At 49.8% G+C, this 25,410-nt stretch overlaps 2 protein-coding genes and 10 non-coding genes across 12 annotated transcripts; all 12 read left to right on the top strand.

Annotated features, from left to right (window-relative positions):
• The first annotated feature begins 1,720 nt into the window (after nt 1-1,720).
• On the top strand, nt 1,721-2,783 carry LOC149370434 (uncharacterized). The gene has a single exon (XM_089583328.1). It carries the CDS (start codon nt 1,721-1,723, stop codon nt 2,726-2,728), a length of 1,008 nt encoding a protein of 335 aa, XP_089439454.1. The 3' UTR covers nt 2,729-2,783.
• Nucleotides 2,784-3,000: 217 nt separating this feature from the next.
• Nucleotides 3,001-3,123, top strand: TRNAL-CAA (transfer RNA leucine (anticodon CAA)). The gene is made up of 2 exons: nt 3,001-3,038; nt 3,078-3,123. It is a non-coding gene; the product is annotated as a tRNA-Leu (tRNA).
• Nucleotides 3,124-3,187: 64 nt separating this feature from the next.
• Nucleotides 3,188-3,310, top strand: TRNAL-CAA (transfer RNA leucine (anticodon CAA)). Its single transcript has 2 exons — nt 3,188-3,225; nt 3,265-3,310. It is a non-coding gene; the product is annotated as a tRNA-Leu (tRNA).
• Nucleotides 3,311-3,374: 64 nt separating this feature from the next.
• On the top strand, nt 3,375-3,497 carry TRNAL-CAA (transfer RNA leucine (anticodon CAA)). The gene is made up of 2 exons: nt 3,375-3,412; nt 3,452-3,497. It is a non-coding gene; the product is annotated as a tRNA-Leu (tRNA).
• A 4,951-nt stretch (nt 3,498-8,448) lies between these two features.
• TRNAL-CAA (transfer RNA leucine (anticodon CAA)) lies at nt 8,449-8,571 on the top strand. The gene is made up of 2 exons: nt 8,449-8,486; nt 8,526-8,571. It is a non-coding gene; the product is annotated as a tRNA-Leu (tRNA).
• Nucleotides 8,572-8,690: 119 nt separating this feature from the next.
• On the top strand, nt 8,691-14,940 carry LOC149370427 (uncharacterized). Its single transcript, XM_089561420.1, has one exon. The coding sequence runs from the start codon at nt 8,691-8,693 to the stop codon at nt 9,954-9,956; it is 1,266 nt and encodes a 421-aa protein (XP_089417546.1). The 3' UTR covers nt 9,957-14,940.
• On the top strand, nt 13,306-13,428 carry TRNAL-CAA (transfer RNA leucine (anticodon CAA)). Its single transcript has 2 exons — nt 13,306-13,343; nt 13,383-13,428. It is a non-coding gene; the product is annotated as a tRNA-Leu (tRNA).
• On the top strand, nt 13,494-13,616 carry TRNAL-CAA (transfer RNA leucine (anticodon CAA)). Its single transcript has 2 exons — nt 13,494-13,531; nt 13,571-13,616. It is a non-coding gene; the product is annotated as a tRNA-Leu (tRNA).
• A 55-nt stretch (nt 14,941-14,995) lies between the features above and the next one.
• On the top strand, nt 14,996-15,118 carry TRNAL-CAA (transfer RNA leucine (anticodon CAA)). Its single transcript has 2 exons — nt 14,996-15,033; nt 15,073-15,118. It is a non-coding gene; the product is annotated as a tRNA-Leu (tRNA).
• A 63-nt stretch (nt 15,119-15,181) lies between these two features.
• Nucleotides 15,182-15,304, top strand: TRNAL-CAA (transfer RNA leucine (anticodon CAA)). Its single transcript has 2 exons — nt 15,182-15,219; nt 15,259-15,304. It is a non-coding gene; the product is annotated as a tRNA-Leu (tRNA).
• Nucleotides 15,305-20,259: 4,955 nt separating this feature from the next.
• TRNAL-CAA (transfer RNA leucine (anticodon CAA)) lies at nt 20,260-20,382 on the top strand. The gene is made up of 2 exons: nt 20,260-20,297; nt 20,337-20,382. It is a non-coding gene; the product is annotated as a tRNA-Leu (tRNA).
• A 64-nt stretch (nt 20,383-20,446) lies between these two features.
• TRNAL-CAA (transfer RNA leucine (anticodon CAA)) lies at nt 20,447-20,569 on the top strand. The gene is made up of 2 exons: nt 20,447-20,484; nt 20,524-20,569. It is a non-coding gene; the product is annotated as a tRNA-Leu (tRNA).
• The last annotated feature ends 4,841 nt before the right edge of the window (nt 20,570-25,410 follow it).

Here is a 25,410-nt window from a genome sequence, read left to right as displayed (position 1 = left end):
TATACCTGTAGCTTTTAGTGATCATTGCCTAGTGATCGCAAGTTTCGGCATAAAGCAAAGAAAAACAAAATTTAACTGGAATCTCTGGAAATTTAATGTAAAGCTTTTAGAGGACGAGGAATTCGTAACTGATATTGCGGATGAAATGCAGAAGCTGCTTGAGGAGCGACCCAGCGTTGTTGCGGTTCAGTGGGAAGATTTCAAGGAGTGGATAAAAAGAAGGGCCATTGAAAAAAGTTGCTTGAAGCGATACGAAGAAAAACAGGAAGAAAAAGCAGCTCGCGAGCAACTGCAATTTTGAATAGGCATGGAAAGCTCCGAGCCTGGGAAGTTTTCTAAGGACCTAAGGGAGGTGAAAAGCCTGCTCGAACGCTTAGACACTGAAAGGTATAAAGCTGCCGTTATACGCGCAAGGACACAGAAACTGTGGGCTGGTGAAACGCCGACGAAGCGAGCTTTGTGTGACGAAAAGCGTTATGCTTGCCAAAACGAAATCAGGCAGATAAGGAACGGAGATGAAGTCACGAATGACGCTTTTACAATCAAGCAGCTATTTGAAGAGCAGTACATTGAGCTTCTTGGACATACGCGTGACATGAATGAGGCCTTCCTGGTTGACTTTTTGCCTCTCCTGCCGAGACTTCAGGACGAAGTGAAGGAGCGTCTTGAGCAGCCCATAACTGCAAAAGAAATAGAGACTGCAATCGAAGACCTGCAAGCCGGAAAAGCTCCAGGGCCTGATGGAATAGGGGCCGAATTTTACAAAGCATTTAAGCCCACAGTCGCTCAGTTACTGCTACGAGTTCTAGATGAAGCTTACGAAAGAAAACAAGTGCCACTCTCATTCACCACGTCGTACATAGTGCTGATTCCGAAATCAGATGTCCCAGAAAAGAGGTTGTTGGTGGGAAATTATCGCCCGATAAGCCTCACCAACGTGGACTATAAATTGTACATGAAGGTTTTAGCAAAGAGATTGCAGAGCATAATTACGAAATTGGTTGGGCCGCACCAGACTTGCGGAATCAAAGGTAGGAGTATCGCCACAAATGTGCACGTCGCACGGACCGTGCTGGAATGTTGCGATGTGCTCGGGGACCGCATCGCTATGATGCAGCTAGATCTGGCAAAAGCCTTCGATCGCGTTTCCTATGATGTCATTTTCAGCATTTTGGAGCACGCTAATGTAGGCCGTATTATTGCAGAAGGTGTTAAGATGGCATATGCAAACTGCACCACGCGCATTATTGTTAATGGTGACCTCACAGACAGGATAGCAGTTCATTCGTCAGTAAGGCAGGGATGCCCGTTATCGCCTCTGCTGTTTGCGGCCTACTTGGAGCCACTGTGCTTAGCTATCATCAAAAGTGAGAGCATCACGGGCTTTCGATTGCAGTCGACTCACGTCAAAATCCTTGCGTATGCGGACGATATTGCGGTATTCTGTTCAGACAGAGGCAGCATTACTGAGGTGATCAGCACGGTGGATAAATTCTGCAAACAAACGGGGTGTCTCATAAACTGGGACAAAAGCTCTGGCTTTTGGCATGGCGACTGGGAAGCGATGCCTGAACACTTTTCCAGGATGCGATGGTCGTCTTTGCCGACGCAATATCTCGGCGACCCCTTAGTGCATTATCGCGATGCAAGTGAACACTGGAATGAAGATACGTCAAGGGCGAGGGAGAAAGCAGATGCCTGGAAAGGGAGGCAGTTATCAATGTTTCCGCGAGCCTCCGTCTGCAATCTTTTCCTTGTATCCAAAATATGGTATTTGATGAATGTGCTGTGCGCATCTCGGGCCAGTATTCAAAAGATGCATCGAGTGTTTGCTGTTTTCATTTGGTCGTCAAACTGGGAGAGAACCAGCCGTACCAATTTGTTTCTTTCAGTGAAAAAAGGAGGCCTCGGCCTTGTGCATTTATTTCTGCGTCAAGTTGTTTCGCGTTTTTTCTTTCTCCGAAATCAAAGGGATAATTTTCTTATGACTGTTATTCAAGTGCGGTTGCAGACACTTCTTCCTGAATTTGTCGTCTCATCTTGTGCGAATATGTGTGGCACTGTCAATGGGTACATGCGAGAAGTTGTACTCTCTTTTAGGCTGCTCCATGTGCGATTTTCCCTTGAGTACTTATCTAAAGTCTCAAAGCAAAAGCTGTATAAGGATCTGGTGGACACCATGTTACCGACCCCAATCTACCGGTTACCTTATCGTGGAGGCCCAGGGCACGATGTATTAAAAAGAGTTAATAATATGCCTGTGAACCCATCTACGAAATCTTTTTTCTTTAAATTGCACTCGAATACACTTCCTGTTAAAACGTGGCTGCACGAAAAGGGGATTTTTGTCCCATGGACCACAAACTGTCTCTTATGCAAAAAACCTGAGACAGTAGAACATGTATTTCTGGACTGTTGGGACCCCATTTTCTATTGGGATGTGCTACAACGAACAGTCAAAAAAGATTTTCCCCTGGACCCCTACGGCATCAGATTCCTGCCAATTCAGAATGAAGCAGGAGTACCATATGATTTAATCATGCTTCTGGGCCTCCACAGTCTCTGGAGGACACGGATGCAAGTGCGACACGCGGATGTTAACGTTCGCTCGGTGCGCGAAAACTTTATTGAAAGTGTTGCGAGCTTGAGAGAAATGTACCGAGCACAAGCTGACCCACCTGAATGGATTACTGTATTTGATGAACTGGTCGCATTGAGAAGATTTTAAGCCCTGATACGTCAGCCGAATTAGGCTGATGTTTTTATCATTTGTACATTTTTGTTTTCATGTCACAGACGGCAATAAAGAAAAAAAAAGGATGGCCGAGCGGTCTAAGGCGCCAGACTCAAGGTTAAACTCCTTGCCTGCGGGATGTGGGCTAAACGAGGCTTATGGTCCACAAATGTGGGCGTGGGATCGAATCCCACTTCTGACACTTATTTTTTCTTGATTATTTGCGCAGCCAATTCATATACTGGTAAAATCGGCGTGCCAGCATTGTCAGGATGGCCGAGCGGTCTAAGGCGCCAGACTCAAGGTTAAACTCCTTGCCTGCGGGATGTGGGCTAAACGAGGCTTCTGGTCCACAAATGTGGGCGTGGGTTCGAATCCCACTTCCGACACTTATTTTTTCTTGATTATTTGCGCAGCCAATTCATATACTGGTAAAATCGGTGTGCCAGCATTGTCAGGATGGCCGAGCGGTCTAAGGCGCCAGACTCAAGGTTAAACTCCTTGCCTGCGGGATGTGGGCTAAACGAGGCTTCTGGTCCACAAATGTGGGCGTGGGTTCGAATCCCACTTCTGACACTTATTTTTTCTTGATTATTTGCGCAGCCAATTCATATACTGGTAAAATCGGTGTGCCAGCATTGTCAGGATGGCCGAGCGGTCTAAGGCGCCAGACTCAAGGTTAAACTCCTTGCCTGCGGGATGTGGGCTAAACGAGGCTTCTGGTCCACAAATGTGGGCGTGGGTTCGAATCCCACTTCTGACACTTATTTTTTCTTGATTATTTGCGCAGCCAATTCATATACTGGTAAAATCGGTGTGCCAGCATTGTCAGGATGGGGATTCTACTTCCGGCCACCGAGCGTGACGGACGTGTGTATCATGGGCTCCCAAGGAGCGGATTCAGCGGCCCAGCCGGGCCGCGGTATCAGGAGTACGATCAAACCGAACGAGGACTACCAGCTGATTTTGCCGCATTTGCCAACAGGTTCGAGCGTTTTGCATACTGTTTTTTTGCATGGCGACGTCCAAGCCAGGCCCTACCGTGTTGAAAACTTTCGTGACGCTCTTGAGCGTCTGTCATTGCTGCCGGAAGTGGTTGCCCTCGGGGCATATCAGATGAATCATGTTTGGGCCGTGACATTCTGCAATGAAGAAGGAAAAAACAAAATGCTACAGGCGGAGGCGTTCAACGTCAAGGACCACCGCTGTGTGGTCATTGACCCACGCAACCAGGGCGTCCGGCTGAAGCTGTTCTGGCTGCTACACGGCGTGCAAGACGACGACGTGAAGGCAGCTCTGGCGGCTTTTGGAAAAGTGACCGACATAACTCGGGACAAGTGGAGAGTCAAAGGCTGCGTCGACAAGTCGTCTACTACACGCTCAGTGACATTGAAGCTGAAGGTGGGCGTCACCATCGAGGACTTACCGCACCAGTTGCGTGTTGGAGAGGATGTCGCACTCGTCCACGTTCCTGGCAGAGCTCCGCTCTGCCTCCGGTGCCGCGGCACCGGACACATACGTCGGGAGTGCCGTGTGCCACGTTGCGGGCTCTGTCGTCGCTTCGGCCACGACGACGCCCAGTGCGTGCGAACATATGCTACCGTAGCTGGTTCTGGTCGTAGGGATACTACAGAGGAGCATATTATGGACGAAGTCGACGCGGTAGAGGCGACCCGTGAGAGTCGGGAAGAAGCAGTACCGAAAAGCATAGCCTCAGAAAAAGCAGTGCCTCCCACGGAACATGAGGCTGCCAACTCAGCAGAACCATCTGTGCCTGACACCAGAACTGAGGCGGAGGCGGGAAAAGCAGATGATGCTTCGGCAGGTGCACCTGAGACGGTTTTGGAACCGACCGACGAGAAGGACATCGACACGGAGATGCCCGCGGCGTCAACTTTGCCAGCGAAGAGGACGCACGACGAAGCTGATGACAAGGCGACGAACTACGACGGGACGGACCATGAGGAGACTCTTCCCAAAGCGCCTCCTGTTCGACGTGCGGCCTACAAGCCCAAGCCGAACGTCCCTCCTGATCGTAGGACTTCGTCGGCTGCCCCTCCGCCTTAGCGGAGGTGCCTTGCAGGGTCTCCGTGTTGGTAACCCGGCCTTCGACCGGGTTCAGTGCTGACACCGCCGTACTTTGCAGGCTGGAAGGATTTTTGATGAGGTGAGCTGCAAACCGATGTCACTTCGAGAGCGGCGAATCCCAACCATTTAGATGGCGTCTCAACTAACATCTAGCTTGCGTATTGCCACACTGAACGTGAGTGGTCTTTCTGCGCGAAGAAGGCAAAATCAGCTTAAACGTGTCTTGTTCGAAAACGAAATCGATCTGTTGGCTGTTCAAGAGACAAAAATTGAAAGCGAAGAGTTGACAGATGCGATGGCAGAAATTTACCGTGCACAGTTCAGTGTTTGCGTGTGCCATGCAGAAGGAAAGTCGGGAGGGTGTCTGATTTTAACTCGAAACGGCAAAGTCGCTGTGGAAACTGTATTTTCCTATGAAAGTGGCCGGATTGTAGCATGCGAGTTTTACTTTTCTGGTGTAGAGTGGAGAGCTGTGTGTGTATATGCACCTAATAGAATTCCCGAACGAGATGCTTTTTTTCGCCGTGTTCAACCTTTCCTGCTGACAGAAAAGCGTGTACTATTGCTTGGAGATTTCAACTGCGTGTGTAGACCTGAAGATAGAACAAGCAACAAAACCCTGCAGGACACGAGTGCCGAGCTGCTGTCTGAGATGATTAATGAAGCAGAATTGGAAGACATTGGCATTATAATGCAATGTTCAGAACAAGCACAGTACATGCATTTCAAAGGCGTTAGTCACGCAAGGCTGGACAGAATTTATGTTCCTTCTGAGGTTGTGCCCTTGTGTTCCCAGTACCAGACTGTGCACGTCAGCTTCAGTGATCATCCTTTAGTCGTGATCACACTTGGGGAGAGGAAAAGGACTGTCAAGTTTAGTTGGGAATTATGGAAATTTAATGACTCATTGTTGGAGGACGAGGAGTTTAGCAAGAAATTAAAAGACTCAGTCAAAAGCTTGTTGGAAAAAGAGACAGACTTTATACAAACGTGGGAACAATTTAAATGCGACGTGAAAGTGGCCGCTATAGAAAGAGCGTGTGTTTTAAAGCGTAAAGAAAAACAGCAAGAAAAGGAACTTCGCACCGAGCTTGATTTCATGCTCAGCATGGAAGGCGTCAAGCCGGGGTTGTACAGACAAGAAATAAAAGAGACCAAAACTAAGCTTGAACTAATAGATGAAACGAAATATCGAGGTGCTGTGATAAGGGCGCGCAGCGAAAGATTTTGGCTTGGGGAGACGCCCACAAAAAGGGCGCTCAGCGACGAAAAACAGCATGCAGTTTCGAAAGAGATAAAGGAAATTTGTTATCGCAATGACGTAACTTCCGAATCTGAGGTGATTGAAAGGGCGTTTCTGGAATATTACCAAAACTTGTTCAGCCTTAAAACGCCTGATGTTGAACATTACAAAACTGCATTCCTGTCGCTAATGCCAAGAGTCGAGGAGTACCTGGCGCAGGTACTTGAGGAGCCCATAACGGCAGCAGAAATCGAAGCTGCAATACAGCATCTGAGCTTGAACAAGTCGCCTGGGCCGGACGGCCTCGGTGCCGCACTTTACAAGGCTTTGAAAACAGAAATGGCAATAGCATTACAGCGCGTAATAAGCGAGTGTTACGAAAGAAAGTTAACTCCGCCGTCTTTTCGAACTTCCCACGTGGTGTTGATCCCAAAATCGGACGACCCGAGTAGGCTGCAGTCAGTTCAGTGTTACCGCCCAATAAGCTTAACTAACGTAGACTACAAAATTTATATGAAAGTGCTAGCCGGACGACTCCAAACAGTAATTAAAACCCTTGTTGGCCCACACCAGACCTGCGGCATAAAAGACAGATCCATTTTTACTAACATACACGTAGCTAGAAGTGTCCTTGAATGCTGTGATGCAACGGAGGGTCGTGTCGCCATGATGCAACTGGACCTGCATAAGGCGTTTGATAAAGTTGTGCATGAAATTTTGTTCGTGCTTTTGGAACATGTGAATGTAGGATGTATCATCACTGATGGCGTGAAAATGGTTTATGATGGCTGTACATCAAGGGTCATAATTAATAACCGCCTGAGTAATAGTATTCCTGTCTTGTCGTCAGTGAGGCAGGGTTGCCCTCTTTATCCACTGCTTTTTGCACTTTACCTGGAGCCCTTTTGTTTAAAGCTGTTAACTACGCAAAACATTCGAGGTTACGCCTTTTGTCATAATGAAGTGAAGGTATTGGCATATGCAGACGATATAGCAGTGTTCTGCAGAGACCAGGAAAGCGTGCACGAAGTGGTGAGAGAAGCCGTAAATTTTTGTGATGCAAGTGGCTGCGCGATAAGCTGGCAGAAATGTTTTGGTTTTTGGCATGGAAAGTGGCAGGCCACGCCAGAAGTATTCTGTCGAATGAAGTGGGTAGACACGCCAGGAAAGTACCTCGGCGTGCCGCTAACCAACTACAAAGAAAGCAAAGAATATTGGGCCCATGAAACCGAACGAGTCAAAGCTCAGACAAGCAAATGGGGCGGTCACAACTTTTCCATGTTCGCAAAAGCTACGGTGTGCAACATGTTTTTAGTAGCGAGGATTTTTTACGTTCTGCAAGCGTTAACTTTGCCAAGGACTTCAGTGCAAAGGTTGCACAGAGTGTTTGCAACATTTATTCGGGCGTCAACATGGGAACGTACCAGCCGATGCAATCTGTTCCACAAGGTGCGGAACGGGGGGCTAGGGTTGTCAAATTTATTTCTGAGACAGATAGTCACTAGATTCTTTTTCTTGCGTCAAGATAATGATTTTCTGCGAACTGTTATACAAGTGCGATTGTCAGAATCACTGCCTGATTATGTTGTGTCATCCATGTCTGCAGGACGGAGTGGGTTAAGTGCTTTTTTGCGAGAAGTTGTTGCAGCAGTCCGTATTCTTCGGTCAAAATTTTCCGATGAGTATCTAACCATTGTAACAAGGAAAAAGATGTACAAGGACCTGCTTGATGTGTTTCTGCCAGTGCCTGTTTATCGCAGTGCTTATCTTCTGGGTCCCGAAAGGGATGTGCTAAAAAGAGTCAAAAGAATGCCGGTGAAGCCTTCAGTGCGTTCTTTCTTTTTTCAATTGCATACTGGAACCCTCCCAGTGAAGCCATGGTTGCAAAGCAAAGGCCTTTTTGTACCTTGGTCAGTAGAGTGTCTTATTTGCAAGAAAGTGGAAACTATAGAACATATCTTTCTCGACTGTCATGACGCTGTTTTTCTTTGGGATGTGTTGAAGCGCACACTGAAAAAAGATTTCCCCCTGACTCCTTTTGGAATACGCTTCCTACCATGTGCAGAGCCAGGTGAAGTGCCTTGCGACCTGCTAATGTTGCTCTGCATGCATAGCCTATGGCGTACGCGAATGGATGTCAGGCATGAACATGTTGTTGTGAATCCGGCTCATCAGTATTTCATTGAGAGCATCATGTATACTCAGGAAGTTTTCGGACAGCAAGCTCCTCAGCCTGAGTGGCTGCCTGTCCTCGACCAACTAAAATCATTTAACCCATTTTATCATCGTGCACTAGCTAGAAATTGACCTGTGCTTTTATTGTCATGTCATTGTATTTTTGTTTTGTTTGCCCGGCCAAGTCGGTAATAAAGAAAAAAAAGAAGTCAGGATGGCCGAGCGGTCTAAGGCGCCAGACTCAAGGTTAAACTCCTTGCCTGCGGGATGTGGGCTACACGAGGCTTCTGGTCCACAAATGTGGGCGTGGGTTCGAATCCCACTTCTGACACATATTTTTCTTGATTCTTCGTGCATCCAATTTATATATTTGTAAAATCGGTTGCGCCGACAGTGTCAGGATGGCCGAGCATTCTACTTCCGGCCACCGAGCGTGACAGACGCAGGATCATGAGCTCCGGCGGAGCGGCGATAGCGGCACTTGCTGGCCGCGGAAACAGGTTTACTGCCGACGCAGATAAGGAATACGAGATAGTTTTGCCTACCCTGCCTACAGGACGTGTTGTTCTTAACACGGTGTTTCTTCACGGCGACGTGCGAGCGAGGCCCTACAGGGTGGAAGATTTTCGGTATGCCCTGGCCAACGCTGGTGCGCTCCCCGACGTCGTGGCGTTGGGGGCGTATCAGATTAACCACGTGTGGGCGGTGACGATGAGCACCTCAGAAGCTGCGAAGAAATTTGCTGCCTGCAAAGAGCTACAAGTGAAAGGGCGCCAGTGCATTATTTTCGACCCTGAGGATCAGCAGGTAAAGCTGCGCCTGCATTGGATGCTGCACGGGGGGGCTGACGACGACATCCGGACTGCTTTCGCGGCGTTCGGCAACGTGACGGAGGTGACGCGGGAGCGTTGGCGTGTCCAAGGCATGAAGGAGAAAGGCTCGACCACCAGGACCGTGCTACTGAAGTTGAAGCCGGGAATTAAGGTGGATGATTTGACACACCAGGTCCGAGTAGCCGGTGAGCTGGCCCTCGTTGTTGTCCCTGGCCGACCGATGCAGTGCCTGCGTTGCCACGGCACGGGTCACGTTCGCCGCGACTGCAAGGTGCCCAGGTGTTCCCAGTGCAGGCGCTACGGACACGTGGACGCGGACTGCGTCCGTACCTACGCGTCAGCTACCGGGCTCGGAAAGGCGAACGACACTGCGGAACTCATGGACATCACCGAGGCGGAGGAAGCAGCCACTGGTACGGACGAGGCGGGCAAGTCGGCTTCTATGCTTGCGACGTCTGGGACTCCCAGTGACGACACCAAAGCGGCCGACGAACCAGAGAGCCGACAGCCGACGGGAGGCTCCCTCGGCGTATCTAACGAGACGTCAGAGAACGGGGCGTGCCCATCAGAGCCCGTGGTCGACGAGGGAAAGGACCTGAACGAGGACCACCACGAGAATACCGGCGCCCGCACAACAAGCGTCACGCCCCCCGTTCCCACCCCGGCGAAGCGTCCCCATGACCAGGCCAGCCCCGAAGGGGACAAAGTGGTAGCACCCGGCGTCCAGGAGCCCCCTGCAAAGACGACTCAAGCCCGGCGTTCGTCGTTCCGGCCACGCCCAACCTATGCGGCCGACAAACGGTACTCCTACGCAGACAAAGTACTACTTGAGAAGACTGATGTTCTTGCGCCGGATGATACCGGCGGCAACAGTGGCGTCTAGCTGCGCGCTAGACGTGGAAGGTAAGCACCATGCTGTTGGTTCCTTCCTCTTGCGTAAAAATGGCTCCCGCCTCCGCCTTTAGAGTCGCTACATTGAATGTGAGGGGCCTGGCGGCAAGGAAAAAACACGGTCTGGTGTAGCGACTTATTACAGAGCGCGAGATGGATGTATTGGCCGTGCAGGAGACGAAAGTGGACGGCAACGAAGGAACCGACAGCATGGTGCGACGTTTCACGACTAGATTTTATGCTGTCGTCAGTCAAGCAGTGGGAACATCTGCTGGCTGCGTGCTTTTTGTAAAGAAGATGCCGGGGCTAGAGGTGCAGGCTTATTTCTCGTGTGTGTCTGGCCGGTGTATTGCGCTTGATTTTTGTCTGAACGGCCCTGAGTGGCGCATTGTTACCGTGTACGCGCCAAATGTGGTTGAGGAAAGGGTTGCCTTTTTCCAAAGCCTCCAAGAGCGCCTTTGCACGGAGAGGCGGCTCATTGTATTAGGCGACTTCAATTGTGTTCTTAATGCGCGCGATAAGTCAAGCATCCGGGGGTTTCGAGACAGGAGCACTGAAGTGTTGATGCGAATGATCGAGAACGGAAACCTTGAGGATGTGGCTGAACTTATTGAGGGTGCGCGGGCAGTGCAGTTTACTCATTTCCAGGGCTCAAGCCATGCACGGCTGGACCGCATTTACGCATCAGTCGACCTTGCCCCTGATTGCAACCATTATGAAGTTGTGGGAGTCTCCTTCTCAGACCACTGTTTAGTTGAGTGCTGCCTGGGAAGTGTGAACCGAAGCAAGGCATTTTCGTGGGAAATGTGGAAGCTAAACAACACGCTTCTTCACGACGATATCTACTGCAGAGCAGTAAAGGATGAAATAGGGAAAATAAACACGCGCAAGAACCTGAAGATTTGGCAACAGTGGGAGCTAAGTAAAGAATCTTTAAAAATCAAAGCAATAGAAAGGGCGACATGTATCCGTTATAAGGAAAAACAAGACGAAGCTGAGCTAAGGGCACTGCTTCAAACGCTGATGAAGAAGGAATGCAAAGAGCCTGGGAAATGGATAGAAGATGTCAGGAAAACAAAACAAAAGATAGAGCTTATGGAAGAACGGCGTTATCGCGGAGCACTAGTGAGGGCAAGGGCGGAAGACACAGCTGCTGGCGAAGCGCCATCGAAACGTGCTCTTGGTCTAGAAGAAGCGCGCGCTGAAAGAAATCACATCGATAAAATAGATTGGGGGGTATCTTATCGGCAGACACTGACCACATCAAAGAAGCCTTTAATGAATACTACCAGAGGCTTTTTTCATCGACTCCTGTAGACGCAGTAGCCTTTACACATCAGTTTCATGGTGCAATGCCACGGCTTTACGAAGAAAGCAAAAAGAGAATGGAACTAGCAATAACTCACAACGAGGTAGAGCACACGATAGATCAGTTAAACCTAGGAAAATCACCAGGACCAGATGGACTCAGTGCGGCATTTTATAAAGAATTTAAGCACGAAATTGCCCCAGTGCTGTGTACAATGTTCAATGAAGCCTATGAAATAAACGTATTGCCTCCGTCTTTTGGGACCTCCCATACAGTGCTCATACCTAAAACGGATGATATAGAGAAATTACACTTGGTTACAGCGTATCGGCCGATAGCACTCACTAATGTGGACTACAAAATTTTTATGAAGGTATTGGCGCGAAGACTGCAGACAGTGATATCGGATATTGTTGGACCCCACCAGACATGTGGAATCAAAGGGCGCTCAATTTTCTCCAACATTCACAAAGCGCGCAGTGTGCTTGAAAGCTGTGACGACATCAGTGGGCGAGTAGCGATGCTTCAGATTGATCTCGAAAAGGCATTTGATTGTGTTTCCCATGAAATTTTGTTTACCGTTTTAGACCATGTGAACGTCGGTTCAGTTATCCGTAAGGGTGTAGCCCTGGCGTATCGAAACTGCACGACAAGACTGATCATTAACAAGAGTCTGGGGGCCCCCATTAGCGTGCAGCGTTCGGTGCGTTAGGGGTGCCCCCTCAGCCCTCTCTTGTTTTGTATTTACATCGAAACGCTGTGCATGAAAATCATAGAAAACAATAGTATTAATGGCTTTAGGTTACAAGCAGCTGAAGTTAAGCTGCTTCCTATGCAGATGACGTTGCAGTATTTACGGTTGATCAGGGGAGCATAAGTGAAGCTGTCGGGTGTGTACGCGCGTTCAGCGAAGTCACAGGTAGCGGGGTTAACTGGTCCATGTGCCTTGGGCTCTGGTATGGATGGTGGCCATCCCACCCGGACCATTTCGCCAACGTACCGTGGGCGACGACCCCGGGCAAGTATTTGGGCGTCCCGCTCGATGCTTATCGCGATAGCGAGGAGTATTGGAAAGAGCAAACTAAAGACGCACGTCTTTAAAAAAAGAGGGCTAGGGCACCTCTTTTTAAGGCAGCTGGTGAACCGTTTTTTTGTTTTTTCGCGACGTCACAGACCCGTTCTTGCCCACCGTGTGCCAAGTGAAGCTGCGGCGATTGATGCCGGAGTTTGTGGTATCCACAGAAGAGCTCTCTGGGGGAACTTTTGGTTACTACAAAGAGATTGTAGCAAGCGTTCGGTTTCTTTCGGCACATTTTTCCACCGATTATTTGTGGAAAAGTAAAAGGAAAAAGTTTTACAATGATCTTTGTGATAGTTTCCCCAGAGCCCATGTACAGGGCCTTGTACAGTGGAGGCCCGGGAGGGGGTGTTTTAAAAAGGGTGAAGAAAATGCAGGTGTCACCAGGAGTAAAGACTTTCTTTTTTAAGTTACACACCGGGACGTTACCAGTTAAAAAGTTTCTAGGGGGAAAGGATTTATTTTTACCGTGGGGATCGAACTGCTTAATTTGTAAACAGCCTGAAACCATGTTTTTTTTTCATTGCTGGGAAGGGGTTTATTTTTGGGACGTGTTACAAAGGGCCATAAAGAAAGAGCTACCACTTGACGCGCACGGAATTCGCTATTTAAGCACTGATAATGAGGATGGGGCACCTTTTGATCTCATAATGCTCTTGGGCCTCCACTGTATATGGCGCTCCAGAATGGCAGGCTACCATTGTGACAAAGACGCACGACCGGCCCGAATTTATTTTCGGGAAAGAATGGACTGGTTTCTTGCCATTCAAAAAGCAGCTGCGGAGCCTCCCGAGTGGCTCACAAGACTAGAGCCGTTGTGTATGTTGCGGGAATTTTAATCTGACGAAGCCAGTCTCGTGCTGGCTGACCATGGCAGTGTCGTATGTATATAGCGATATGTGTATTTTTGTTGTGCAATGCCATGAGCCAAAGCCAGGCAATAAAGAAAAAAAAGTCAGGATGGCCGAGCGGTCTAAGGCGCCAGACTCAAGGTTAAACTCCTTGCCTGCGGGATGTAGGCTAAACGAGGCTTATGGTCCACAAATGTGGGCGTGGGTTCGAATCCCACTTCTGACAAATATTTTTTCTTGATTCTTCGTGCATCCAATTTATATATTTGTAAAATAGGGAGTGCCGACAGTGTCAGGATGGCCGAGCGGTCTAAGGCGCCAGACTCAAGGTTAAACTCCTTGCCTGCGGGATGTGGGCTACACGAGGCTTCTGGTCCACAAATGTGGGCGTGGGTTCGAATCCCACTTCTGACACATTTTTTCTTGATTCTTTGTGCATCCAATTTATATATTTGTAAAATCGGGTGTGCCGACAGTGTCAGGATGGCCGATAACACTTTGCAAATGTGACGTGGGCGAAAACCCCAACCAAGTACTTAGGCGTCGAGCTTGGTGGTTACCGCCAAAGCGAGCAATATTGGCAAGAACAGACGAAAGCGCTACGGGAGAAAGCGGAGAAGTGGAAAGGTGCCAACTTATCGATTTTCGCCAGAGCTACTGTATGTAACCTTTTTTATATCAGTAAACTTTGGTTTGTTATGCAAGTTTTGCATTGTTCGCGTGTAAATGTACAGAGGCTCCACAGGATTTTCGCCGTCTTTGTTTGGGCTGCAGAATGGGAACGCTGCAGCAGAACAAACTTATTCCGTCGGGTGAAAGACGGTGGCTTGGGACTTGGACACCTCTTTTTGCGGCAAGTGGTCAACCGGTTTTTGTTTTTTCGCGACGTTTCCGACCCTTTCTTGCGCACTGTCTGCCAAGTTAGGCTGCGGCGCCTACTGCCGGAGTTTGTTGTCTCCACCGAAGAAGTTACGTGTGGTATATTCGGCTATTACAGAGAGGTCGTCGCAAGTGTTAGATTTCTTTCAGTGCGTTTTTCTAATGAATATCTGTGTTGTGTAAAACGGAAAAAGCTGTACCACGATTTATGTGACACTGTTTTGCCACAACCTTTGTATAGAGCCTTATACAGTGGAGGCCCAGGCTGAGACGTCTTAAAAAGAGTAAAGAAAATGCAGGTGCCACCAGGCGCTAAGACCTTTTTCTTTAAATTACACACCGGAACGTTGTCAGTAAAAAAATTTTTCGAGGGAAAGGATTTATTTTTACCTTGGGGTTCGCATTGTTTAATCTGTAAGCAGCCGGAAACAATAGACCATGTTTTTTTACATTGTTGGGAAGGGGTTTATTTTTGGGATGTTTTGCAACGGACTATGAAGAAAGATTTCCCCCTAGATTCGCATGGCATTCGATATTTAAGCATTGATAATGACGACGGGGTTCCATTTGATTTAATTATGCTCCTGGGTCTCCACTGTATATGGCGCTCCAGAATGGCAGGCTATCACTGTGACAGGGAAGCGCGCCCTGCCCGAATTTATTTCCGAGAGTCTATGGACTGGTTTGTCGCTATACAAAAAGCGGCTGCGGAACCTCCCGACTGGCTCTCAAGGGTAGAGCCTTTGTTGTCTTTGCGGGAGTTTTAATGTGACGAAGCCAGCCTGACGCTGGCTGAGTATGTCTTTCAATGTGTTCATTGTCCTGTACTATTGCTTTTGTGATTTGTCTGTTCCTTTTTTTTTTTTTTCGTGAAGTGTTGTTTTCCAAAGCCAGGAAATAAAGAAAAAAAAAAAGTCAGGATGGCCGAGCGGTCTAAGGCGCCAGACTCAAGGTTAAACTCCTTGCCTGCGGGATGTGGGCTAAACGAGGCTTCTGGTCCACAAATGTGGGCGTGGGTTCGAATCCCACTTCTGACACATTTTTTCTTGATTCTTCGTGCATCCAATTTATATATTTGTAAAATCGGATGTGCCGACAGTGTCAGGATGGCCGAGCGGTCTAAGGCGCCAGACTCAAGGTTAAACTCCTTGCCTGCGGGATGTGGGCTACACGAGGCTTCTGGTCCACAAATGTGGGCGTGGGTTCGAATCCCACTTCTGACACATATTTTTCTTGATTCTTCGTGCATCCAATTTATATATTTGTAAAATCGGTTGCGCCGACAGTGTCAGGATGGCCGAGCATTCTACTTCCTGCCACTGGCGTGTACGGACGCAGGCTCATGAGCTCCCACGGAGCGGCGACGGCGGCCATCGATGGCCGCGGAAACAGGTTCAGTGCCGAAGACAAGGAGTATGAGATCTTTTTGCCTACCCTGCCCACCGGACGTGTTGTTCTAAACACAGTTTTTTTGCACGGAGATGTGCGTGTGTGACCTTACAGGGTCGAAGACTTCAGGGACGCCCTCGCCAACACTGGTGCACTCCCCGACGTCGTGGCGTTGGGGGCGTACCAGGTAAACCACGTGTGGCCGGTAACCTTCAGCAGCCCAGAAGCCGCGAAGAAATTAGCCGCCTTGAAGGAGGTTGAGGTAAAGGGACGCCGGTGCATTGTTTTCGACCCGGAGGATCAGCAGGTAAAGCTGCGCCTGCATTGGATGCTGCACGGCGTCGCTGACGATGACATCCGGACTGCTTTCGCGGCGTTCGGAAACGTGACCGAGGTGACGCGGGAGCGTTGGCGCGTTCAAGGAATGAAAGAGAAGGGATCCACCACGAGAACAGTGCTGCTCAAGTTGAAGCCAGGTATGAAGGTGGACGACCTGCCCCACCAGGTTCGAGTCGCCGGCGAGTTGGCTCTCGTGGTGGTACCCGGGCGGCCGATGCAGTGCCTGCGTTGCCACGGCGCGGGTCACGTTCGTCGCGACTGCAATGTTCCCAGGTGCTCCAAGTGCAGGCGCTACGGACACGCGAACCAGGACTGCGTCCGTACCTACGCGTCTGCAACCGGGCTCGGAGGGAAAGGAGACAGCGGGGAGCTGATGGATGCCGCGGAGGCTGAGGACGCAGCGAGGGGTACCGACGAGTTGGGCAACCTCCCTGTGTCGCTGGACACGTCGGCGACTTCAAGCGGCGACGCCGCCCTTGCCAGTGGACCAGGACTCCAGCCACCAACGGGAGACTCGCCTCAGTCAAAGGAGGCGACTTCGGGGGATGCAAAAAGCCTACCCGTGCCCATGGACTTTGTAGCGAAGGAGCCTACCGAGGGTCATCGGCAGAACACCGGTGGCCGTGCGACCACTGTGGCTACGCCTGGGAAGCGTCCCCATGGAGACACCAGCCCCGACGGCGACAAGGAGGCGGCGCCCATCGTAAAGGAACCACCAGCAAAGACGCCTCAAGCAAGGCGGGCCAGTTTTCGGCCGCGCCCTAACCTTGCGAGCGAGAAGCGCGCCGGCGACAAGGCGCCTTCCGAGCTGGGCCAGGTGCACGCTCAGGATGACGCCGGCGGCGACGGCGGCGGTGGCGTCTAGCCATGTGCTGGACGCGAGAGGTAAGCACCACGCTTTCGGTCTCTTCTTCTTATGTAGAAATGGCTCCTGCATCTCCGCTGAAAGTCGCCTCCCTGAATGTTAGAGGTCTGGCAGGAAAGAGAAAGCAAGGCCAGCTCTTTCGGCTTTTAACGGAGCACGGCATAGATGCACTGGCTGTGCAGGAGACGAAAGTAGACGGCGAAGAAGAGACCGGGAGCATGGTGCAACGTTTCACGTCCTCGTTTTTTGCTGTAGTTAGCCACGCTGTAGGCACATCGGCTGGCTGTGTTCTTTTTCTAAAGAAGTTGCCGGGGCTAGAAGTGCAAGCTCATTTCTCTTGTGTGTCGGGCCGGTGTGTCTTCCTTGACTTTCGATTGAATAACGTCGAGTGGCGGATTATTTGTCTGTACGCGCCTAATGAAGCAGAAGAAAGGGCGCAGTTTTTTATAGCATCGAAGAGCGCCTTCGTAGTGACAGACAGCTGATCGTCCTGGGCGATTTTAATTGTGTTCTTAGTGCGCGAGATAAGACAAGCCCTCGACCATTTAGAGATGCCAGCACACAAGTGTTATCGCGAATGGTTGAGAAATGGAACATGGAAGATGTGTCAGAGTGTCTTGAGGGAACGCGTGCAGTAAAGCTCACACACTTTCAGGGTTCTAGCCATGCACGGCTGGACCGCATTTATGCATCCGTTGAAGTTTTACCTGAATGTCATAGTCACGAAGTTGTGCCAGTATCTTTTTCAGACCATTGTTTAGTTCAATGTTGTTTTGGGATGGTAAAGAGAGGGAATTCTTTTTCGTGGGAAATGTGGAAATTCAATAATAAACTCCTGCCGGACGAATTGTATACCCGCATAGTAAAAGATGAAATTGCAAAAATAGGCCCCGGTAAAAATATGCACATATGGCAACAGTGGGAGCTGTGTAAAGAAAGTATAAAAATTAAAGCAATAGAGAGGGCTGCCTGTATACGGTTTCAAGAAAAACAGAAAGAGACAGAGTTAAAGAAGCTGCTCCGTAGGCTGCTTCAACAGGAATCTCTAGCGCCGGGGAAATGGACTGAAGATGTAAGGAAAACAAAGCAAAAACTAGAATTGATGGAAGAACGGTATCGGGGAGCGTTAGTGAGGGCAAGGGCAGAAGACATAGCTGCAGGGGAGACGCCATCAAAACGAGCGCTAGGGTTGGAAAAAGCAAACGCTGAAAGAAACCACATCGACAAAATAGAATGGGGCGGTGTCTTGTCGGCGGACAACGACCACATAAAAGCAGCTTTCAACGAGCATTACCAAGCGCTCTTCGCTTCCCACGTGGTAGACACTATCACGTTTAAAGATAAGTTTCTGGCGGCGATGCCGCGTCTCGGTGATGACGTAAAAGAGAAATGGCTATCACCGAAGCCGAAGTGGAGCATGCAATCGCCAGTTTAAACCCCGGTAAATCGCCGGGACCAGATGGGCTCAGCGCGCGTTTTTACAAAGAATTCAAGCACGAAATTGCCCCTATTTTGAACGTGATCTTTAACGCAGCCTACACGGTAAATGCACTGCCTCCGTCATATGGGTCATCCCACACGGTGCTCATTCCTAAAACGGATCAAATAGATAAATTGCGACTGGTTACAGCCTACAGACCCAATAGCACTTACGAACGTTGAATATAAAATTTTTATGAAGGTTTTGGCTCGGAGGTTGCAGACGGTGATTAAGGATATAGTTGGGCCACACCAGACGTGTGGGATAAAAGGGAGGTCAATAATGTCCAATATTCATAAGATGCGAAGTGTGCTTGAGTGTTGTGATGACTCGAATGGTCGGGTGGCCATTCTGCAGGTCGACCTTGAGAAAGCTTTTGACTGCGTCGATCACGAAATTTTGTTTTCTATTTTGGACCATGCGAATGTTGGGTCAGTTATCCGCAAGGGCGTGGCCCTGGCGTACCGAAACTGCACGACGAGATTGATCGTAAATAAGAGTCTGGGGGCCCCCATTAGCGTGCAGCGTTCGGTGCGACAGGGCTGCCCTCTCAGCCCTCTTTTGTTTTGTATATATATTGAGACATTGTGTATTAAAATATTGAAAAATGATAACGTAAATGGGTTTAAGTTACAAGCAGCCGAGGTGAAGCTGCTGGCGTACGCGGACGATGTTGCAGTTTGTACGGTTGACCATGAGAGTATAACCGAGGCTGTCAAATGTGTCCGTGAGCTCTCTCAGGTTACCGGAAGCGGGGTGAACTGGGCCAAGTGCCTTGGGTTCTGGCATGGATGGTGGCCATCGAAGCATGACCACTTTGCAAATGTGACGTGGGCGAAAACCCCAACCAAGTACTTAGGTGTCGAGCTTGATGGTTACCGCCAAAGCGAGCAATATTGGCAAGAGCAGACGAAAGCGCTACTGGAGAAAGCGGAGAAGTGGAAAGTTGCCAACTTATCGATTTTCGTCAGGGCTACTGCATGTAACCTTTTTTTTATCAGTAAACTTTGGTTTGTTATGCAAGTTTTGCATTGTTCGCGTGTAAACATAGAGAAGCTCCACAGGATTTTCGCTGTCTTTGTTTGGGCTGCAGAATGGGAACGCTGCAGCAGAAAAAATTTATTCCGTCGGGTAAAAGACGGCGGCTTGGGACTTGGACACTTCTTTTTGCGGCAAGTGGTCAATCGGTTTTTGTTTTTCCGCGACGTTTCTGACCCTTTCTTGCGCACTGTCTGCCAAGTTAGGCTGCAGCGCCTACTGCTGGAGTTTGTTGTCTCCACCGAAGAAGTTACGTGTGGTATTTTCGGCTATTACAGAGAGGTCGTCGCAAGTGTTAGATTTCTTTCAGTGCGTTTTTCTAATGAATATTTGTCCTGTGTAAAACGGAAAAAGCTGTACCACGATTTATGTGACACTGTTTTACCACAACCTTTGTATAGAGTCTTCTACAGTGGAGGCCCAGGCTCGGACGTCTTAAAGAGGGTAAAGAAAATGCAGGTGCCGCCAGGAGCTAAGACCTTTTTCTTTAAATTACACACCGGAACGTTGCCAGTAAAGAAATTTTTTGAGGAAAAGGATTTATTTTTACCTTGGGGTTCGCATTGTTTAATCTGTAAGCAGCCGGAAACAGTAGACCATGTTTTTTTACATTGTTGGGAAAGGGTTTATTTTTGGGATGTTTTGCAACGGACTATGAAGAAAAATTTCCCCCTAGATTCGCATGGCATTCGATATTTAAGCATTGATAATGACGACGGGGTTCCATTTGATTTAATTATGCTCCTGGGTCTCCACTGTATATGGCGCTCCAGAATGGCAGGCTATCACTGTGACAGGGAAGCGCGCCCTGCCCGAATTTATTTCCGAGAGTCTATGGACTGGTTTGTCGCTATACAAAAAGCGGCTGCGGAACCTCCCGACTGGCTCTCAAGGGTAGAGCCTCTGTTGTCTTTGCGGGAGTTTTAATGCGACGAAGCCAGCCTGACGCTGCATGAGTATGACTTTCAATGTGTTCATTGTCTTGTACTATTGCTTTTGTTATTTGTCTGTTCCTTTTTTTTCGTGAAGTGTTGTTTTCCAAAGCCAGGAAATAAAGAAAAAAAAAATTCAGGATGGCCGAGCGGTCTAAGGCGCCAGACTCAAGGTTAAACTCCTTGCCTGCGGGATGTGGGCTAAACGAGGCTTCTGGTCCACAAATGTGGGCGTGGGTTCGAATCCCACTTCTGACACATTTTTTTCTTGATTCTTCGTGCATCCAATTTATATATTCGTAACATCGGGTGTGCCGACAGTGTCAGGATGGCCGAGCGGTCTAAGGCGCCAGACTCAAGGTTAAACTCCTTGCCTGCGGGATGTGGGCTAAACGAGGCTTCTGGTCCACAAATGTGGGCGTGGGTTCGAATCCCACTTCTGACATATTTTTCTTGATTCTTCGTGCATCCAATTTATATATTTGTAAAATCGGGTGTGCCGACAGTGTCAGGATGGCCGAGCATTCTGCTTCCGGCCGCATAGCGAACAGACGCGTGTGAAATGGGCTCCGTTTGAGCGGTATCAGCGGCCGTGTCCGGCCGCGGTAACAGGTTTTCTTCTGCATCGGATGATGAGTATCGTGTTGTTTTGCCTAGTCTGCCTTCCGGGCGTTTGGTTTTGAATACCGTTTTTATGCATGCGGACGTGAGAGCACGGCCCTACCGAGTAGAAGACTTCAGGGATACGCTGATGAATTTGAATCTGCTCCCCGAGGTTACGGCCTTGGGGGCGTATCAAATGAATCACGTGTGGGCAGTTACCTTCAAGTGTGACGCAGGTGTGCAGAGACTGCTCGCCAACAACGAAGTGCAAGTGAAGAACCATCGCTGCGTTCTCATCGACCCGTTTCACCAGGACCTACGGTTAAAACTGCACTGGCTTCTGCCCACCGTCCCCGACGACGATGTGCGGGCGGCTTTGCTAGTGTACGGAAAGGCGACAGATATGGTCAAGGAGCGTTGGAGGGTGAATGGTGTGTCTGACAAGAGCTCGACGACCCGGACCGTGACTTTGAAGCTCAAGGCCGGTGTGAAGCTGGAAGATATACCACATTAGCTTAGGATTGCTGGTGAGCTGGCCCTTGTCGTGGTGCCTGGCAGGGCATCCCTCTGCTTGCGATGCCAGAGCACAGGCCACATACGTCGTGACTGCAAGGTACCGCGCTGTGTGCTATGTCGTCGCTTTGGCCACGACGAGACCGAGTGCGTGCGTACCTACGCCAGCGTCGCAGGGCCCGCGAGGAGTGACGATAACTCGGAGCTCCTAATGGATCAAGCTGATGCTGAAGCAGCAGCCAAGGCGGAGTCAGAAGACAAAGCTACGGCTGGAAATGAGCCGGCTGAGCAAGCCTCGGGCGTGGAACAAAATGGCACACATGCGAGAACAGAAGACCCATCGACGGCGAGGTTGGTTCAGGACGAGAAGATAAACGCGACATCGGTGGGAAGCGCCAGCGAGGGGGAGCAGAACATGGACACATCAAACGAGGGCACCGCCGCCGCGGCGGCTAAACGCTCGCACGAAGTAGTCGAGGAAGATGACACATCTTCTGACCTGCCTGTCAACGGAGAGCCACCGTCAGAAGCAGCTCCCGTGCGTCGGTCGACGTTGTGACCTCGGCCGAACATCCCTCCAGACCGGAGGACGACGACGAGGGCGACGACGCTTATGCCGACGCCGCCGCCGGCGGCCTCGTAGTTGTAAGTTTTGTGACTGGACGAGCGCTTGTTCTGGCGCTGAGGATGCTTCTTGTCAACGGTAAGCACCATCCTCTTGGTCTCCTTCCATACTACAATGGCGCTGCCAGATAGAACTTTGCGATTCGCCACAATCAATGTCCGAGGGCTATGTGCGAGGAGGAGGCAACGGCAGTTATGTAGGTTGACAACGGAAAAAGATTTAGATATTATTGCCGTACAAGAGACGAAAATTGAAGATGTTGAGACCGAGAGTATGGTGCTGCCTTTCATGCCACATTACTACGCATGTGTGAGCCATGCGGTTGGGAGATCCGCAGGCTGTGTTCTTTTTGTGCGCCAACATTTGCGGCTTGAGGTGCAGGCCGTACGGTCGGACATTGCAGGACGTATGGTTCTTTGCGATTTTAGTTTTGGTTCAGTGCTGTGGCGGGTGATATGCTTGTATGCTCCTAATGTACTCGAGGAAAGAAGACAGATGTTCGAGGGACTCAAAAATTATTGCGATGTCGATCGGAAACTAGTACTGATGGGAGACTTTAATTGTGTTTTAGCGGCGCGAGATAAAGCGAACGATACACCGTACAGAGACGCTAGCACGGCAGAACTTCGAAGCTTAATCGATGAATTTCGGCTCGAAGACGTAGCGGAATGCTTGGAAGACGACCACTGCGTTCGCTTTACGCATTTCCAAGGAGCAGTCACGCCCGGCTTGATAGAATGTACGTTTCGGCCGAATTGACAGCGCTTTGCCGAGAGTACCATGTGCAGTCTGTGTCATTTAGCGACCACTGTCTTGTCTGGTTTGATATTAAGAACAAGAAAGAAAATAAAAAACAAATTGACATGGGAGTTATGGAAGTTTAACGCGAAGATTTTGGATGACGACGTTTTCAAGGAACAAGTGTCAAGTATGCTTGAAGAAATTAAGGATGATACAGCCACAGTGGTTTGCGAACAATGGGAGACTTTCAAGCAAAAAACTAAAATGAAAGCGTTGGAACCAGCTAGTGCTATAAAGTACAAGAATGATAAGTATGAGACGAACTTATGAAAGAGCCTGCAAATGCTAATAAATCAAGAAAACTCAGCTCCCGGCACGTTCAAGGCTGACATCTGTTCGCTCAAACATAAGCTCAAACAGTTTGATATCGACCGATACCGTGGTGCACTTGTACGAGCCAGAGCCGATAAAGAGATAACCGGTGAGGCACCAACTAAAAGAGCACTGGCAAGGGAAAGAAAATGGGCCCGCAAGAATGCGATTTCCGAAGTTGAACAAGACGGCATTGTTTTGAACGAACAGATCGACATCGAAAACGCTTTCACCCTGTTTTACTAAGGTCTATTTGCGCGTAGAGCGGTAGAATTAGAAATCTTCAGGACAGAATTCCTGGCTTTAATGCCTAGGATTAATGACAACTCAAAAGAGGTGTTAGAGCGCCCGATTACTGTCGCTGAAATAGAGTTGGCTATCGATGACTTAAAACGAGGGAGGTCACCAGGACCAGATGGATTAGGCGCTGAATTCTACAAGACTTTCAAGAATGAATTAGCCCCTATAATAGCCCACCTTTTAGAAGACGCATATGAACGGAAGCGCCTACCGCCTTCTTTCCTGGCCACGGATACAGTTCTCATACCCAAAACAGAGGATCGAATCGCTTTAAGGCAAGTAAAGTCCTATCGTCCAATCAGCTTAACGAACGTCGACTACAAGATCTATATGAAAGTACTGGCTAAAAGACTTCAAACGGTTATAAAAGAGATTGTTGGACCACACCAGACTTGCGCTATAAGGGATCGGTCAATATTCACTAACATTCACACGGCGAGATGCGTGCTGGAGTGCTGCGATGCACTAAACATGAACGTCGCAATGCTCCAGCTCGATTTGGAGAAAGCGTTCGATCGTGTACCACATGAAATCTTGTTTACACTTACATAGGAGATACATAGGAGATACTTACATAGGAGATACAAATAAAAGCCGGCTTCCCGATTATGAAGGAGCCCCGAACGAGGCCCTGGACGCGCACATTACGGTAGCCGAGGTAAGGGCTGAAATAGTCAGACTCAAAACCAGATCGGCTCCTGGTCCAGACGGGATTACGAACACAATGTTAAGGAACCTCGACGACAACTCCATAAAGGCCCTCACAGGTTACATGCAGGAGTGCTGGGCGAAGGACGAGATTCCCCCGCAATGGAAAACGGCCACCGTGGTCCTAATACCTAAGCCTGGGAAGCAGCCGCAGATAGGGAACCTCCGACCTATATCCCTCACATCGTGCGTAGGAAAACTAATGGAGCATGTCGTCCAAACCAGAATATCGAATTACATGGAAACGAATAGGAAGTGGCCAGATGAGATGTATAGATTCCGACCACATCTCAGCACACAAGATGTCATGCTGCGATTAAAACATGATATTGTTACGCGGCGGCCAGCCGAAGAATGAGGCGTGGTGAACGATGGCTATGAGATGGTTTAATGGCCGCTGGCCTAGCGCGAGCGCTCCGTCCCGCGCCACTGCCAGCTTCGTCTTCGTCACACTACCCGGGGCCTCCGAGCGATCGTCCCGATCGGTGACGAACAGACGGCGAAATGGCGATGGTCTTGAGTGAAGGATCGAACAATATGTAGAAGATGGTGCAGTGCTGGCCGCCACGATGAGAGAATGAGTCCCGGTCCACGAAGCATCCGGGCCGGAGGGTGCCAGGAGCTGACGGCCGAGGTCCTTGGACGCACCGGACGGCAGGGGCAGGGGGGCGGTGTCTTCACGTGTGGGTCTTCGGTCTCGGGTCGGTGGGGTCTCGGGTCGGTCGGGTCTCGGGTCGGTCGGGTCTTGGGTCGTCGTGTCTTGTGGTCCGGGCGGGGGACGGAGCTGGGGTGAGCGGCGAGGTCGGTTCAGGTCGGACGGGCTGGGACCACGCACTCACGGCTGACGTCCACGGCAGGCGCAGGACACCGAAGCTCCGGGACCAGGATGGCGATGAAGGGGCCCCAGCACCTCACACCAATTGTTACGCGGCGGCCAGCCGAAGAATGAGGCGTGGTGAACGATGGCTATGAGATGGTTTAATGGCCGCTGGCCTAGCGCGAGCGCTCCGTCCCGCGCCACTGCCAGCTTCGTCTTCGTCACACTACCCGGAGGGCATATTCCTTGCCGAGCTGTCACCTTTGTCCAGCTTTACTATTTCTGCAGTGCTGTCCGACCGTCACGCCGAGGTACCTGCACAACCTGTCCCGTCACTTAGTCCGGAGGACCGCATCTCTGCCATGGTTGCCTCTGACCTGCGTCCAGAATATGCTATTGCCCTTGCCGACCTTCTGCGGTCGTACAGCGACATTTTTGATTTCGGCCACGGATCCCTGGGCCAAACGTCCGTCGTCACACATCGCATCGATACTGGAGATGCCCGCCCTCTTCACCGACGGCCTTACAGAGTTGCTCTTTCAGAACGCCAGATCATTCAGGAAGAAGTGGACAAAATGTTGGCCAGCAACATTATTGAGCCGTCGAG

This window comes from Amblyomma mixtum, chromosome 1, assembly GCF_055824585.1.
Source record: "Amblyomma mixtum isolate Tamu chromosome 1, ASM5582458v1, whole genome shotgun sequence".
Classification (NCBI taxonomy): Eukaryota; Metazoa; Arthropoda; class Arachnida; order Ixodida; family Ixodidae; genus Amblyomma; species Amblyomma mixtum.
Note: the sequence above shows the minus strand (reverse complement) of the source record. Positions and strands in the feature narration are given on the sequence as shown.